Here is a 19,353-nt window from a genome sequence, read left to right as displayed (position 1 = left end):
AAATGTTGCAGAGTTTACTTTATTCTCAGACCATGTCAGCTGGAGATATTATTAAAAAGCCTGAAGTGGGAAGGCAAGCATTTGATCACATTAAGAAACTATTGGTTAGTTCTACTGTCTTAGCATATACACGACAAAGCCATTCGTACAAGCTGTAGACTGTAAAAAATAAAGAAAAAGGAAAAAGGTTGTATGATATTTGTGTTAATGCATAAGTGGGGACTTAAAGTTGAGACCAGTGGCATATTATTCAACACGGCTAGATCCAGTAGCCCAAGCAATGTCTGAATGTTTACAAGTAGGAGTGGCTGCAGCCTTGACGGTGCAGGCCTCTGCTCCTATTGTACTAAACAGACACTTACACTGAAAGTTCCACATGCTTATTTTTTATTTAATTTGTTTTGCTCTCACAGCCTCATATCACTTTTGAGCACTGCGTGACATTTAAGCCAGCTACACTTTTACGTACAGCACAAACAGATAAAAACTATGGCAGCCAGCGCTGACCTACAAGATATGCCTTTTTCCAAAAGAGATATAACCATTGTTGATGGTTCAAGCAAACAAACCTTGAACACATAGCCACTACTTCCACACTATTCCGCACAGGCAGCGGAACTGATTGCCCTGATTGTGCACACAGGTGCAAAAGGGTTTCATTGAGAAACCACAAAGCAGACAAGGCCACTAACCAGGCAGAAGGTTTTTTTTCTTTTATTATGATTTTAGTAATCCAAGAAGCCTATTGGAACATCAGGTTCTGATACGATGTTGACCATTATTTTACTCCCGATATTGCTATTGCTGCTTGCTTTTATTCATTTTATGTAAAACACTTTGAACTACAACAACCATCTGACACATACACATTTGAAGAATTAAAACACACAATACTAAAACATATGCTGCAATATTGAGCCATGGTGAAAACATGCCTCAATAAGAGGGGATAGTAAGCATCTATTTTTAGTTCTTGTTTTTATTTTTTTGAGAAAGAAAGTTAATCATTCATCATTGATTTTATATTGTTTTACTTCTTATTGAATTATGTAGTTTGAAAGATGTTTTAACATTCAGTTATAGATTTTATTGAGTTAAATCCCAACGAAGAAAGAAATATTGTCTAGCCATAGACAATCACTGCCCATACAACCTCCAGTCAGCCGGACTGGTAGAAAAGAAAGAACCGATCTATTGAAAGCCAATTCAGAGAGAGAAATTAGTGATATTAAGCATGCATGTAGATATCACTGTTTGAAATGATGTATGGAAGAATCTATACTGCCTAAACTCTTAAACCATTTGCCAAAACAGACGAAGAGATTGAAAATACTTGGCAAAGATGATATTTGAAACTAAATGCTCTCAGACTTCTCCCCCCTACACAGGAACACTGTGAGGCTGAATCCAAGGTTGGGCCAGGAGATTGGGTCCTAATCAACAGCCTCTAAAAAAAAAACACTTCCACTTGCCCAAGTGGGACAGAGCAGACCAAGTGCTACTGTCAACATCTACCACAGTCAAAATAGCTGAGAGAGCCACGTGGATACATCTGACTCACTGTAAACGGGTAAGCCTGCAGATGGCGGATGCAGAGGAGTAAGGACCATCTTTCTTTGCTGTTTCCAGGTATTGCCCGCAGTGACAGAAAGACCAGTCTACAAAGGGGGGTTGATGTATAGATTCTTCTCGTCTCAAACGCTGGCAGTAGATATAGTACTGTCCTGTGGGATTAGAACCGAGTGGAAATTGTGGAGTAAAAGGTCTATTCCTCTGCAAAGTCATGGGAGGTTACGCAAAGTGGGCCAAAGTATGTGGGGGACTCCTAGCAACAACTGTGAGATTTTACATTGTTGGTCTAATAACATGCTTATAAATGATAGCTATACAACATCACTGTTCACATTTTATGCTTCACCACCTCCACACATCATTAGCAAAGATGCTCTGTTTGAATGCTATTTAAAACCTGGGGAAAAGAACGATGCACACCTAGGACACTGGACACAATGTAAAACCATTACATATGTGCTTGATCATGGAAGAGAAATACAGTTAAATACTTCATCTGAATGTAAAACTGCGGGGATGTGTTTGAATGGCAGACTTCTTGAAGTACAGGATATAGCTATAGCTGATATGTGGTGGTTATGTGGGAATGGTGAACTAAGAGCTACACTGCCTGTGGGTTGGTCTGGGACTTGTGCTTGAACAATGTTAGTACAACCTTTTCAGATTACCCCCAGGTCCAAGATACATCAGTACCTGAGGAACGTTCCAATGCATTCCGTACGAGGGAGGAGAGACAGCGGGATCTGGTTTCGACAGCCTGGGCATTCCCTGAGGCATTCCAGACGACTACAAGGCATTGAACCCAGCAGCAAATGGCCTGGCATCTACCCTCTGCCCCTGGTGCGTCATCGGAGCACACACAGATTGGATTAATTTCCTTTACTACGCTGAGATGATATTCCAAAACCTGACCAGAGACGGACTACAAACAATCAGAGAAGAACTACACGCCAACTCCAGGGTAACACGGCAAAACACGGCTGTGCTTGAGATCCTCACTGCCGAGAATGGAGGCATTTGTGTCATGCTTGGTACTGACCAATATTGCACACATGTCCCTGACAACACCAGAGATGGGAAAGACTTAGATCTGATCCTACAAATAAAATGCAAGCGAGTTCTGGCACGCATGATTGGTTTAGTGCCCTGTCGACAATGTTTTCCTCATGGGAAGGAATGTTGATGTCTTGTGTGGGAGTGATTTTGGTTATTCTTTACGTGTTGGCTACCTGTGCATGCTGTGTAGAACCCTGTATACAGAAGATGGTGGCTGGAATGATTAAAACTGCTGACGACGAATACCTTGCCTTACAAATACGTAGCCTGTGCCTCTGATGGAAACTTTGCTTAATAATTACTTACTAAGGTAGATGAAACAATGCTCATTAATGACCTCTGTTCCGAAAATCCATGTGATGAAGCTCAGAATGATGATTTTGAAGTTATCCATTGAAATTGATAATTAATGCTTAAGAAAGATGATTTGTGATTTTGATTGTAATTTTTGATTATCCATTGAAACGGATAAAAGGAGGGATTGATAGAGATTATTTCCAAAACACTGTTAATGACTTAAGAATATAATAATCAAGTGACTTGTATTAATATATTCCTTGTATGAATTATGTGCTTATGAAAGAAGGAGCACAGCTTTTCTGTGTGTGTGTGTAACTAGAATATTAGGTGCCACTAAGTCTGCATATGAACAAGAGCATGTTTAGACCAGAGGAGATAAGAAAGGAACTGTGCTTCTTCCGACCTTGTGCAAAACTGCCATCCTTGCAAGACAGGGAGCCTCGGACGTGAGAAATCCACCACGTGATCATCCCTGCTCAAAGCTAAACTTCTGACTATATAAATTTGGTGCGAAGAGTTTATCATGGCTTCACTGTCAGCCTCGGCTGGGAGGGGAGCCCAATTGCAATTGTTGTTGTTTCTCTGTCTAATAAATATACTTTCATGCAGCTCCGGAGTCCTGAACTAACTAGGGTGATTTTTCACCTATCAGCAGCACTGTCAGCTTTTCTTAATGTAATTGGCGTGATTTACTGTTTTCATATTGAAATACAGGCACTGATTAGGATGATGATGAGTATGATGAACTGAGGATGATCAGTTTACTAATCGAAAACTTTTAAATCAATACTCAAATAATTTGAGACTCGACCATGCCACTAACATGTTCTAATGAAAAGGCCTGGACGATCGATTCAGTCTTTGTTAAAGCTGTTCTAAGCTTTTCTACAACCAATACTTTGAATGCTGGCTCTGTTCACTTTTATCCTGTATTATGTTATCATGTATATACCATCATGCATGTATCATGTAATCTTGTATGTACTGTATATATGCCGCATGTATGCTAATCCTGATGCATGTATGAATTAATCTGCTTAATAGGTTACAACGAGTTGTGGGTAGTGAAAACACATTAATTGCAGATAAAAACATGGGATCCCTTTACTGCTTGAGAGTAGGAGCTCTCCGCAAAGGTTAACAGCGCTCTTATTAAAACATAAAGAAAAGATGAAATATCAAAAGACAGTGATAGACATGTTTATTCTTGATCCTACCTACACAAGAGATATAAATGATGAAAGCTTTTCCAAAAGCAGTACTGTACAACCCCGCACACAACAGCACGTCAGGACATCAAACTGTGCAGGGTGCTCTAAGCACCGACAGAAACAAACAAAACAGAGATAGTGAGACTGACAGAAACAGAGAGAAAGAGAGAGCGAGAGAGAGAGACAGAGAGACTGACTGAAATAGAGAGAGAGAGCCAGAGAGAGGTATGTGCCTCTGGTTGCAATGTCTCACTGTCAGCTGGGTGAGATGTTCAATAGAACCGAAAGTTTCAAAAGGAGTTCTGACTGCCAAATACTTTTCTTTCCCTACCTCCTTTTTTACTGACCTTTCTCCCTCCATCTGCCCTGTCCACTCTATTTTGTTAAATCCCCATTCTCTCTCCCTCCCTATCCCTTTCTCCATTTCCTCTCTCTTTCCCAGTTCCCCTTGTGTCTTACTTGTCTGGGTGGGTGAGTAGGGTTTGGGAGGATGGAGGGTTGAGGTAGAAGAAGGGTCAGGCACAGGCTGGGATTGTTGGCTCGAAACAGCATGGTTGGAGAATTGGCTTATTAGATGACTAACACCGTGTCTGTGTGTACTGTTACAGAAAGACAGAGAGCTGCCCCAGGGCTATACTTATACAGACAGCCCCAAGGCAGAGAGGAGAGGAGAGGAGAGGAGAGGAGAGGAGAGGAGAGGAGAGGAGAGGAGAAGGCATCGGCTTCCTCCAAATGCTCTTGAAGCTGGAAGCGGTTATATGATATGCTACTCTCTTAGTTTCATGCCATGATAGTTTTATTTTACCCATGAAATGTACTCATACTTGTGTGCCATGACTGCTTATTGATCTCATTTTCACTACATGATTTCACACTGAAGGCTGTTCGGGTGATTTATATCCAGACTGTGTCCAACAGTCGATAAAATGTATTCAATAAAGCACACGGCAGAATGTAGAAATAAAAATCACCCTGCGTTTTTTTTCTCCTCTGACCTACAGCATATGTCTGCCATGCTTATTCCAATACAATACAGCATGGTTACTTAAGCTACAACGGACATGACAGCAGCACACTATGCTCAACGGTCCACTGAATTGTGACTAACTATAGCCCACAACAATACCAGCTGATAACTCTTTCATGAGCCAATCTTTACACACCCCGCACCATACAAAGCACACTGTGGTGCAGCAGGCTCAGCGCTTTAGCGAGAACATGATTTGGGCTTTGATACCCGCCGAGCACGGGGAGGCTCAGGAGAGCGGCAGAGCAGAATGGCGGAGTGTCAGGCGGCATGGAGAGGAGCGGAGCTGTCGTCTAATGAGGAGCGGGCGGCTGGAGAAGCTCTATGGTGCCGGCACAGCAGGGGGGCACAGCAGGGGGGTGAGGGGTTCCCTGCTGTGGCAGAGCATGGGAGGGAGATGAAGCCGCCTGAGCTCCTGCCAGGCCTTGGCTGGGAGGCCTTTTCTGGGATTACACACACGTACTTGAACACACACACACAAGTTTTTAAGACGCATCGAAATGTGACTGAGAACCGTGCATAATCATGCTCACACCTGAAGCTGAGTGCACACTTGAAACCCCAACAAACACAAACACACACACACACACATATATACTGTGTGTGTGTGTGTGTGTGTGTGTGTGTGTTTAACTATGAACCACTCCGTATATAAACCCCATTTCAGTATTCTATGTAATTTTATAAAACCAACTGTTTCACACACACACACCCACCCACACACACACACACACACACACACACACACACACACACACACACACACACACACACACACACACACACACACACACACACACACAAATGCCCCATTCCCACGCACAGTGAAAACCATTTCTCTTCAGATGGGAAGATGATGGTACATCACAGTATAGGCAGACAATGTGCTGGAGCATTACTGAGGACCAGAATAAATACAACCAGTCTGGACATTTCTCCACACACACCTTTTAGATGCGGTCCCTCAAGTCAAATAGAGGGCTCGCAAGCCTGTCCAGGTGAATCAGACGGCCTGACAAAATGGTGGATGCATTCCCCCAGTTGCAAATGTGAAGTGATGTTTCAAAGTGCTTGCCTTGAGAGAAAATCTAAATGAAGGGTATCTGTCCCAGTCTCATTTCGTATTAGTGTAGTCTTCCTCCTTCACATAGACTTTACTAAGATGGTGAGGGTTAATGTCATCACCATCACACTTGCCTGACACCTCTACTTCTTACTGAAAATAATGTAGTGTTTTGTTCTACCTGAAAAGAATCTGTGAGGACTACTGCAGACAGAGAAAGTACAAAAAGCGTTTGTTGTAATTGTAGCCCTAAGAAAGAAAGAAAGAAAGAAAGAAACACAGAAAGAGAAAGAGAGAGAGAGAGACTGAGAGAGAGAGGGGGAGAGGTTTGAGCCTCTTGAGAGGTTTGGTTTCTGAGGTGGTACACAGAGGACAGCCGTAGTAATTAAAGTGGGAGTATCCTTAGGCGGTCGGCTAATGTGCAGGAAAATTATTTGGATTGCTCAGGAACAGCTTTCGCCTTCCGGTTATTAATTGATGGGAATTATTCTTACATTAGCTGTCCTTGTCAGGTAAGGATGGGAATTAGAGACTTAATTAATTGACAGCATTCGCCGAAAAACACACACGCACGCACACACACTATTTAAAACTTTGCACTCTAGCATAACTAAAATGCACCATTACGACTAATGCATTTGTCACAAACATTTTCAATCCAAGTAGTATATATTTGGTTATGATAAAAGTGTTGTGTGTGATTTATTTGAAGTAAGTATGTATTTGTAAGAATTTAGTTTTGTCCAGCTACAGTCCTTTGTCCAAAGGGTACAAGCTGCATTACTGCATTGGGATAAGTCAGGAGTATGAAACGGACTATCTATTTTTTGGGACATTTAATTGAAACATTTGGGTTCTCAAACCTCTCACAAACATCTTATTTGTCCTTCAACTGGCGGCACCAAATTCAATCTTCCACTTCATCGTAAGAACACTCAACATGGCGGACTGACGAACTATGTAGACGTGAAGGGGTCATTCTAAGCTAACGAAAAACACAACGACTCGTAGTTACAGGTGCGTATATACTAACAAGATCATAATTATGTATACTATATTCCATTGACCCCCCCCTAAATCCAACACACTGTAAAAGGGAACACGTGTAACATGTGTTTCTAGCACATGTAAAGCGTAGGTAAATAAGGGCTTTATGGTGCCCCCCCCCCTCTTCCCTATGATGGAGCCTATGCCTGGAGATCAGCCAATTGGCTTCAAAAATGAGTCAGAGATGGAGCTACTAAGGAAGACTGTTTAAAGTAAACTTTAGCACACAGGGGAACATGCCTCAGGTATGATTTTTTTTCCCCTCTTTTTTTTCTTCTTGAAGAGCCTGTGGTAAGAGCGAAGTGATGAGCAGGGAGTAGCTTGAGTTTGAGAGATTAAACTGGTACAGAAAATGACACTGGGCAAGGTTCATCTTCTTTTATAAATTGGCAAACGAGAAACGTGTGATATAGAGAGACAGAGAGGGAGCAAAGAAGCCCCGGAGGGTTGGTTGCTAGGTGCAGAGTGAATATTTTCACTCTAAATGTATGTATTGATAAATCAATCATTGATGTATAAATACCCTCCACACCTACACATGCTCTCTCACATGCGCCTTGAGACTATTATATTGTTAATTCAGATTGAATTTAATTTAATTGAAAAACAAATGCTCTCTACATTTACCTTACTTTCACATTTAAAATGCATATTTGTTTCACTAACCAACAGGCACACACACAGTAAATGTATTATTTCTCTGGAAAGAAGTCACATTTCTGCCACCTTATAGGTACTGCAACTTATTAAGGGAAGCAAAAAACAACATTTGTAATTGAAAGTAGCTACAAACCTTAAGACTGCTGTGGCAAGCCAGCCACAGTATGTCTTGGTATGGTGTCATATCGTTGCGCAATATTGTACCCTGCACAGTTACTTGCCTACATACAGACATACACACCTGAATGAAAGGAAACAGGAGGCCGACAGCGAAGTTGGCCAGCCAGTTGATGGTTCCTGCTATTGTGAAGGCAGCAGCTCGATAGGACTGTTCAAACAACTCACCAGTCAGGATGAAAGGGATACCCCCTGCAGGACAAACACACACACACACACACACACACACACAGAGAGAGAGAGAGAGAGAGAGAGAGAGAGAAGAACATATCGACAATCAGTACACACACTAGTACACACACTATTCCATACCACCAACAGTGCTCTGACAAGTCTAATTCTCTGGAACAAAGCTTTTTCAGATTAATATTTAATTAGTGGTATGAATATTTCCTAGGAACTCGGATTACATTATTATATATTATACAGCCTATACAATGACATCAAAACCCTATTGCAAATAAAATATTGCATATAAGTCATAAACAGTCACGATCAAATGTATTTACATGCAGTTCATAGATTCTGCTTGAATAATCAGGACGATATCTGAAACCAAATCAACTTTATTCAAACCAGTCAATAGCATGTCTAACACAGACAACCCTATGATGAAATGCCACATGCATTCCACTACATCAAACCGAATCCTGGACCACCATCACATGAACATCATGCTAGTCCAGCTCTTCCTTTTTTTGGTCAAACATGGCACGCATTAGGGGTGGACTGGCTAGCACGCTATGGGTGAATGGAGAAGGTTGCATTGGAGACATTCAACACACTGCAAGCAGGGATGTGGACTCAAGGAGTGGATCGGATCAATAGTGTTTTACATTATACACTATGGCAATGCTGGTATAGGCAGAGTTCTGGGCGTCGAGGGATCAGCATCGTCACGGTATCAGAAGCTTTACCTCAAAGATAAGAACTACAGAGCACGACAACTATTGAAGAAAACATGCAGATTAAAGGGCCTCGCAGGGAACAGGGGAAACAATCTCACTCAGCACAGCACCACTAATCCAAATGATAATGGAAGCAGGGCAAAGAGCACAACCCAGGATGACAGTGGAAGTATGTCAGGATGATTGGTGGGTCAAAGCTTCTGGATTTACGAGTGTACACAGAAATGGCTCTCATGCACACACACACACACACACACACACACACACACACACACACACACACACACACACACACACACAGTCAATTCTATGATATCCGATCCTGTAGCGGTTAGCATCCCCAACTTGCATGTAATTAACAGGCGGAGCATGTCTGGCATGCCTATGAGATGGGGGCCTGAAGCGCCCCCTAGGGGGTGGTACAACAAATTGCACCACTGGCAGGGAATGTGCAAGAAGGCTGTGCAATCAACCCCATGTGTTTCCTACTGGGAGGAAAAACAGGAGACGGCAGAGAGGAGAGGAGGAGGGACAAGCAGTCAGTCGAAAGCCATGGTGGAAGGGGTAGGGTGCGTGCACACAGAGAAGTCAATTAGAGGGGACAGGTACAATGATGAATTTTGCCTTAATTTAGTTTAAATTTGGTGAACACCAATAAAAAAGGCCTGGTTTGACACAGGGAGCCAAAAAGTCTTTCCTGGGTGATAACAATAGATTAAAGCACCACAGCCAAGGGTCCAATTCCCAGGCAGCACATGTCCTGAAACAATGAATAGCTCACAGGTGTTTGTGCTGCTTTAGATCAAAGCATCCACTTAAGGAATAAATGTAAATGTACTTCTAAAGGATTTACTACAGCACTATAGGCTTCACAGAGGGGAAATAAATCAAATTTAAATTAAAAACACGGAGAAGTAATATTACATGGATGCAACATACATTTTTTATTTGTATTCTTTCAGTACAGCTATAAGTAAATAGCATGGGGGTAGGGGGGCTTGTAGAAATGGGGAAAGGTTTGGAAACAAATGCATTTTCTGAGCCTGTTAGAGAGGACCGACAGTTGTCCAGAGTGCATTTTTTCGTAGCCTGTAGTCTTCCCGGTTTATTATTGAGTGCGGTTTAACATTATCTCGCTCTTTCTCTGTGTCTCACAGATGCACACACAGCATGGTAAAAAACATCTTCTACTGCCACTAACACCAGCTATTCACAATATGAATACAGACCTAATACCATTAATCAACAACTGGAGTACAGCACACCATTTTCATGTGTGCATCAAATACAATCATTTTCAACCTCAGGCAGTAAAAAAAAAATTATCTCTGAGTCTCCGAGGCTGCCACAGAGTGGAAATAGACTCCTTGCGCATGACAAAATGGTACTCAACAAGTCATATCAACGTGACAAAGTCATCCCCGCTTGTGGGGACGCCAGTCTAATTAACAGTCAGCATATTGCACACAATGTGCTGAGAGGCGAATGGGCCTAACAAGTGTCCCTTGTGCATTAATCTCACAGGGCATATGTCTGTGGGGTGTGGTGTGGTGTGGTGTGGGGGGCTTTGTGATGGATTCGGAACTAGCCCGGAGCCAATTCATTATGTTTCCACAGTCACGGAGCGGACCCAATCATGGCTGAATACGAATCAAAAAGTTTGAGACGGCAGACGATCGCATAATGTAGTGCGTGCTTTCTGTTGGGTCAATGACTTTCCCCTCTGGCCAAGAACCACCTAGAGCCTTTTCACTGAAAAGGCAAAATGAAGGAATAGATAAAGCTGTGTGTGTGTGTGTGTGTGTGTGTGTGTGTGTGTGTGTGTGTGTTTTGCCTTTGTGCAGCAAGTAGCAGACCCCACAATGGGAGAGAAAGGGGTTAGAAAGAGGGAGGTTGAAGATGAGCTCATTTATCCTGTGAATCCATAGCAATTAAGTCCATCAAGACTGAGCCTATTCCAGCGCCTACTCCAGCAGAGCCAATAAGAATGGACTCCCCGGGCCAGTCAGTCAGATCGTATTTTGACACCATAGAATAACAGAATAACACCAAAGATACCAGAATAACACCATAGAATATCAGAATAACACCATAATCCTGGGCTTCTGAAGGAATGCCTTAAAGCGTACTGCTTTATGACTCAAAACCTATAGAGGGGCTGGAACACACACGAGCAACTCTGTGGTTGAAAAAATGTGATAGGGAATTGAAGATACATGAGCTGTGTGGTACTGCATCTCAGTGGGATCTCGGACACTGAGGCACTCGAACAATATAGTAAAGAAAAAGATAAACATTGTTATATAGAGAGACCTTGCTTCAGAGTGAGCCAAGGATATTTAAGAATGGTGCAATGATTAGACACAAACCAGTGAGAATGTAACTTTTTACTTGAGATTCAGACATGAGATTTTATGAAGACCTTGTGCATTCTTACCAATTGCCAACCAACAACAGCCATTCTTTGGAAACCAAATCAACTATGGCTCATATCAAAGGAGTGATATTATGTGATATGCTAAAAATCAGGGTCAAGGTTTGTTGTTACAAACCACAGCAAAGGTTGGGCCCTTCACACTCATGCACTTCATTAAATGAATGTGCAAATATGTTCATAAGTCTATATGTGGACACTTTAAATAAAGATACTTTATAAGAATGTTTCATATGTGAAGGACAGATAAATGACAGGAATAGCAAACGTACATCTGTGACATGCATACCAGGATTAGGAATCATTTGCTTAACAGCCATGGTGGATCAGTAAGGCAACTCATGGATCTGCAGATGTTCAAAAAGACTGCACCTCTTTGGCTTCAGTGATCATTCTCATCATCTGATTATCTACAACAGCCAGCTTTTTAGGGACATGGAAGAACGTCTGCTTTCAGGGTGGGTAATCACACTTAATGACCGACCTGAGAGGAGTTTTCTTTCCATCCATTTAACCTGTGCCGTCTCTGAGCCAATCATATGCTTTACAGATCCCCAAGCCATTTTCCCTTTTCTGCCTCTCTTCGGCTTCCAGACTTGTCTCCCCTCGTCCTACAGTAGCTCTCAAAGCTGATCTGACGTCACCTTTCTTGAGGCGAGATGCAAGGTTAATTTGCGAGAACCAGAGAGGGGGCACGTTGAAAATAGAGCCTGAAGCGCAGCGCACCATTTTCAATACCCAACACGAAAAAAAAGAAACGCCTCATTCAGCGAGCCACCTGGGTTCGGCACATGCAACAAAAGCCAGGAGCGCGGCTAGCTGCGAAAGCCACGCAATGGCAGCGGTTTCAAAGATGCGCTAAAAGCCATGATGCAAATGCTGGCGTCTTTCAGCCGAGAGGCAGAGTGGAGCACTAGAAAACACTTAAAGAATCTCAAATGGCTCTTTGCAGATGCACGACATCCAGTTAGCAAGTTTTTCTCCGTGGTAAGTTGTCTACAGCAGCAGGAGCGCGACATTGCACAACAGAGACTCACATCAGTCACTATGTGGCGTTAGCAAGACATTCATCGTGTTTGCCTGGACTATGTCACTCCGCTCTCAGTCAACAGCACGAACCAGAAACAACAACAACAACAAGCACCCTCATGATATTTGCTTTTATGCATGGATGGCTCGCGGTCGCCTTTAGGCGCATCTGATGGACCCTCGTCACAGCCAGGTTCTGGTACAGCTAAACAAAGAAGGGGGAGGATAGCTGTGTGGGACGGTGTGTGTGTGGGTGTGTGTGGAGGAGGGGTCATACAGCTTTCACTGATATAGCAGGTCTGTACAGCTTCCTTCCCAAAGTTGTGGTGCACTGATGGTGGGCGGGTAATGAGGAAGTGGGCCACTGCGCATCCGTGCTGTTCCATGACAGATGCCTTGGTGGGTCTTCAAGGAGGGGGATGAGGGGGCAACATGGATGCTGCTCAGTGGCCACGCACTGCGGGCAGATGATGGGAGACTGCCGCTTGTGTGAGCAGGTTTGTGCATGCATGGGTTTATATGTATATGCAACCAGGAAGAATAGATGCACTTGTGTGTGTGCATGCGACTAGATTGGAACATGAGTGGTTTTGTTTTTTTGTCGACTTGCATCCAGGAGAAACAGCTTTTGGAGGCGTGGCTGTCAATTTTTCAGTAATGGTTTGATAACATCCTTCCTTTGTCTCTACATATTTCCCAGCATGCTGTGCAGACTACGCTGGGTTCATGGCAGGACCACCTACATCTTCCATCAGGCTGTTGCCAGCTTCTCCATCTTCCGCATCGCTGGATTCATGGTTTACGGCTAGAGATATTATCTAACCGCAAATGTGGAAAACTATAAATAGCTAATTACATAAAGCAAGAAGTAAAGCTTTCAGGCAAAAGCATGCGCACGCACACACACGCACACAAACACACATGAATGCATATTCGGAAAATATAATCTCATTTGCTTTAGTTTATCTTCTCCAGCTTTCGTGCAAACCCACCCACTGGAGACTCAAATACAACAAAAAATGGATACAAATCCACCCGTACCAGTGCACCAATCAGATGCTCAGTTTAGGTTCTTCTCTTCTCTACTTTAATGCCACTTTAACTGTACTAAATGATTCTGAATTAGCCTCATGCACAACCAATTAGCACATCCCATGTGTTCAAGGCCAGCCTTTTCCCATGGATCCACTCAAGAACAAAAGCATGTAGTTAATTGGCCTCTTAAAAGGCACATCATCTAAAGTGCTGTGAAGACACATGCCTTTGAAGGACTGCAAGACTTTCCTCAGAGAGAGAAAGAAGGCTGGGGTGGAAGGTGGCTACATCATCAGTCCATGCATGTTCTCACCTGCAAACTGAGATCAAAAGGGATGTTTTTACTGACAGACATATTGTCCATGTGATGTCTCTCCTGACACCATTTTCTGCAAATGCGCCTAGTTAATCTGTCAGGCATATGCCACTCAGCAAACACACACACACACACACACACACACACACACACACACACACACACACACACACACACACACACACACATATATATAAACATTCTTATATTTACACGATCATGGTGAATAGGATCATTAAGGACTGTTCGAGGGCATGAAGCATCTGGACACTGGACACTTACTCAAGCCTGCAGCTGTTACTTCAGTAGAAATAACTAGCAGAATAAAGTAGTTCAAGATTTCCTAAGGCAAACAACGAAAGTCACAGAAACATGGCGATAAATGTGTAGGCGGTTTGTTGCATTTCAGTGCAATATACAGTATGTGTTTAAACACTGAGAGCTAATTAGTGTTTTAACTAATTTAACTTTAACTTTTAACTAAAGTTATTTCTGAAAGATACGTTTTCTTAGCTCTCTGGATGCGCTTACTGACTCTTACTGCCTTTTGTGTTGTGTGCCTAAGAAACAGGGGACCAATTGCAACTCTTAACTGTCATGATACATTTGCAAGGCCAGAGAGGACACGTTGAAATTAGAGCCTTTCATTACCCAACATGGAAATAATACCAGCTCATTCAGCGAGCCACCTGGGTTTGGCACATGCAACAAAAGCCAGGAGCAGGGCTAGCTGCGAAGGTCGCGCAATGGCAGCCGTTTCAAGGATGCGCTAAAAGCCATGATGCAAATGCTGTCGTCTTTCAGCCGAGAGGCAGAGTGTAGCACTAGAAAACACTTTAGGGACCTTGAATGGTTTTGTGCAGACGCACGACATGCAGTAAGCAAGTTTTTCATTTTCTCCGTGGTAAATTGTCTACAGCAGCAGGAGCGCGACATTGCACAACAGAGATTCACATCAGTCACTCTGTGGCGTTAGCAAGACATTCATTGTGTTTGCCTGGACCATGTCACTCCGCTCTCAGTCAACAGCACGAACCATAAACAGCAACAACAACAACAAGCACCCTCATGATATTTGCTTTTATGCATGGATGGAACGTCGGTCGCCTTTAGGCGCATCTGATGGACCCTCGTCACAGCCGGGTTCATACAGCATTCACTGATAAAGCAGGTCTGTACCACTTCTTCTTGCAAATGTTCAAATCTGACCATTGTGTTTCAAACATGGCACTTTAAGCTATGTATTATTTACTTTGTATATAAATTATGCATTTATAGAACAATAATATAGTACATATACAATTAAATCACCTGCTAAAATTATGATGGCACCAAATCTACAACTGATGATTCAAATGAGACCACTTCAGTTTTTGCAACTGCAAGAAAGTCAACGAAAATCAAGGAAAAGGAACAATCTGGAATCTGCACAACAAACACAGAGAACTGGACTTTCACAGGTCAGTGCGTATGAGATGCTGCATTCAAATGCGCCATGACTTTGCTAAGGTAATAGGAGGACGCAGATGTTCGTTATGTAATGGCAGAAGGGCGCCTGAGAAGCCAACCTGCTGTTGTCTTTGCCTCAGTTTCTCTTCAGAACTCAACTGCAACCTAGTGCTGGGGTCATCACCTCTCTCGCTCTCTACTGAAGCACCCATCTTGTTCTCTTTTCCTCTTCATCTCTTTCTCTTTCTCTCTATCTCTTCCTGTCACTCAATCTCTCACTGCCTGATCGAATGTGACCCAAGTTTGAAACATCAATCAGTGGATACGCTGTCACATAGGAGGGGGGCGTGAAGTCAATACAACAGAGGACGCATGAAGCATCTGTTACCACAACTGTCTCTTGGTGTGTCTCTCTCTCTCCCCCGTCTCCCCTTCCTTCCCCCGTCTTCGCACGTGGCTTTTGGCTCCTCTGTTGGCGAGCCCCCTCCTGATGGGTGCAGTTCATTACGAGCTGACAAGTGTTCTCTGAAGAGCCTATTGTTTTTGGCAGCGCTCTGTGTGTTGTTCTTGGCACGAACACGTGCCCACCCCCAACGCTCTCAGCGGAGGCTATCCGTCTTCGTCACTGTCCACTCACCCCTATGGCCACTTCATCAAGTGGACTTTATAAAGCCCTGTGCTAATGGCAAAACGGAGCAGCCTGGAGGGGTCCAATTGACAAGGCCGTGTAGGTACAAGCTGTCCTGCAGATGGCCTGACAGAAATTCCCCCGCCATCACCACCACCTTTCCCCCCCGCTGACCCGTCCCGCTTTCATGTGAAGAACACAAATTGCTTCTGGGCCCATGTCTAGAGAGGCAGGCCATAAAGGGAATGACAGAGAACCATAGAGTTACGACAGTAAGGTTGCCGGTAGACAAAGTTACTTCCTGTTATGTCAAGAATTGTATTAGTCTAGCATTGAATGTATGTTAGAGCAGTTGCCTGTTTTCAATGTAGTGTCACGTTAATGCTGCCGTAGCAACCAAAAAACACAATTGGTCGAGCAATGCCAGTGTATTTAAAGGCACCGTTTGTAGGATTTAGGCTCATTACAACAGGCTCATTCTAAACTCACGCTAATTTCTGCTAATAGATCAGACTAAATCCTCCATACTGCTACTTTAATTACTAGTGGTAAATAATATTAAGTCACACTAGCACAAAGATTACATGTCACAAAGACGTTCTCCTGTTTCTTTGACTGTGTCGTTGCAAATCAAATCTTATTCTATAAATATGATGGAACTGAGCTAGGTCTGATTAATCTGGTAATGAGAAATCCATAACATTTTGGCTACTTTTTCAATATCCCCATCATCATTATGACATTTCATTTATGTGAAGCGATTTCAACATCTTCTAACCTATGTAAAGTTTAGATTTTTTTAGTTTGGTTTATTCTTTAGTATTTGGTATTGCTAGTTTCAACTACTTAACCCTGTTGAGGCTAGGGCTAGGCCATTATGAGACGTATGGCCTTAGTTACCAGGACACAGCGTATAGTTTAAATAAATAAAACCTATTGAATCATGTTCATGTAGACGGAAACAAAACTATTTTATTCATGAATCATCCATAACACTGGAAAAAATATAGCTCTACTACATACATGCATGCACATGTGCACGCACGCACGCACGGATGGATGCACGCACGCACACACACACACACACACACAGAGACACACAGCACACCTTCACAAAACATATCGAATTAAAGCACTGACCTGCTCTGCCCTCTCCCACTCATTTGGACATGACAGAAGAATCCTTGATTAGAAGGCATAACCCTTGACAGAGTCATTTTCTCCAGGTTGTATTAGAGCTAGGTAATTGTACCCATGAATAGTGTTGGTGTCAACTAATTCTCAAAGCCTTTATTAGGAAAACGTCTGTGAAGGTGCGGTCCGCTGTTTAATTCAGAACACGATGTGGGATGTTTGATGCTCTCCACACATTATAGATGCGACCAGTGTGTGTTATGAGGAAAGACATATCTGCGTATGCCACATAGAAACAATCAGGACGAGACAACGTTCCACTTATCAAAACAATGCCTTGTCTGTCAATCATTTGTTCATGCCAAGACGAATTTGTAGTATGTGTAAGTGGCTTGTGGGAGAGGCTTTGAAGTTATTCGTCTACAAAACAGGCAACTTCCACCAAACTTGCTGACTACAAATTACATTATTGCCTAAAGGACTGAAGGACAATGCTTTTAATGGAAATATAATTACAAACATCCAGTCAATAGACTATGCCTTAACAGCTGACAAAGGCATTGTGACTTGTAAATGTGTACATGCATTTCTTTCAAAGTGGTCAGACACATTTACGGCACAGTCTCTTTCCTTTGTGTGTGTGTGTGTGTGTGTGTGTGTGTGTGTGTGCACGTGAGTGTGTGTGCTATGTGTGTATGTGTGTGTGTGTGTGTTTGTGTGTGTGTGTGTGTGCATGGGTGTGTGTGCATGGGCGTGTGTGTGTTTGCACATGCATTGCAAGAGCATTTTGGGAGTAAAAGTGTGCAAGTGTGTAACAGTAATGACCTGAAAGACAGTGACATCCTCACCATAAGAGAGAAAAACCACAACACTAAAGCCGTTAGACAGAAAGCATCCAGTAAACTTACATCACTGCTCTCCCTACACAAAGACATTGGTATGACACTCAGCACTGACACATTTCAGACAAACTTACTGTCAGCCTGTCTTGGGGACCAAACAAACACAAATCCAGGGGAGAGGGCCTCCACCGAGGCTGAGACAGCTTGTCAACAACTGTGATATACCTTTACCCATCAGCAACAATCAAGTACATACATTCCCTATATTCTACCCATATAGTACATATGTAACACATATGTGGGTGTTAGTTATATCAATTACACACAACCATATACAACGCCCCAAGCTAATAGTTTTTTCCTTGAAGTCCACATTTTGCTAAATTTTTTTAGCTATGTTTGTGCTGAACAGCGATGTTGTCATAAGTAAGTGGTGTGTGCATGTGTGTGTGCCAGAGAGGAGTGTCAGGGAGAAAGGTGTGAAATGCAAACTTCTCCATAATTAAAAGTTAATGCTGTGTGTGCAGCATTAGCACAGGCAGGTGGTCATGTTTGATCTCAACTCAGAGCCCCATACGATGCTTTGGAGTTCTCTCACACTCTCTCTTCCTCCCCCTCTTTCTTCCTTCCTCTCTCTCTCTCTCCCTTACTCAATCTCTCTCCCTTTCATTCTCTTTCTCTTCCTCTCTCGCTCCATTCCTCTCTCTTCCTTCCTCCCTCTCTATTCCTTTATCTCTCCCTTCCTCTCTCTCTCTTCCTTAATCTCCCTTCCTCCTTCTCTCTCTCTATCTTTTCCTCCCTCTCCCTTCCTCCCTCCTCTCCCACCTCAGGCACTGTAGCTGTGTTCCTCCTTATCTGCACCTCCTCTTTCACCTCTCCTCTGGACCAGACCATAACCAGATGCTTGTTGTTCACATCTGCAGCGCTGAATCTGGAGTGTGTTCCACGTGCTGCGATACTGGCATTTACTGGAATGAAGACTGATTGCTGCATCAACCACATGAGCGACATCCTTTTTCTTACACTAGGTAGACGTTCAACGTACAACTTGGTGTGCATCAGGGTCCTTTCATGTCACCCCCCCCCCCCACACACACACACACACACAATCCAGTCATCGGTACCTCAGACATCTCAGCCACTTTCACAAGGTAACAAAGGCATCAGTGATGCATGATTTGCCAGAGCTGCTCTCGTCTATATCTTTGCTTTTGTTAATGCCTATTTATGAGAGATGACCTCCCAAACAGCGATTTGGTGGGAGTGAGGCAAAAATAGCATATTACGTCACTCTACGTAGAAACGATGGCAATGAGACCGCTGCTTGGTGTGTCTCTGAGGTCTTCATAATCAAATCTCAAACAATCAAAGCCAAATTTCACCTCAAAGGAACAGACTTAAATGCCCTGCACTTAAATGCGATCAGGCTTGTCGCCTTATAGGTACCCAGTGAGCTGTAATAGTC

At 43.1% G+C, this 19,353-nt stretch overlaps 1 protein-coding gene across 1 annotated transcript in view; it reads right to left on the bottom strand.

Moving 5' to 3' along the window:
• slc2a9l2 (solute carrier family 2 member 9, like 2) overlaps positions 1 to 19,353 on the bottom strand; it is a gene marked incomplete at both ends in the record, with an annotated part of 142,313 nt that overhangs the window by 18,660 nt on the left and 104,300 nt on the right. The window contains one exon of the mRNA XM_080840899.1: positions 8,178 to 8,305. Coding sequence (XP_080697025.1) covers positions 8,178 to 8,305 — 128 coding nt within the window. The remainder of the gene's footprint in view (positions 1 to 8,177; positions 8,306 to 19,353) is intronic.

The sequence above is a fragment of the Sprattus sprattus genome (genome assembly GCF_963457725.1).
Source record: "Sprattus sprattus genome assembly, chromosome: 6".
NCBI classification, from domain to species: domain Eukaryota; kingdom Metazoa; phylum Chordata; class Actinopteri; order Clupeiformes; family Clupeidae; genus Sprattus; species Sprattus sprattus.
Note: the sequence above shows the minus strand (reverse complement) of the source record. Positions and strands in the feature narration are given on the sequence as shown.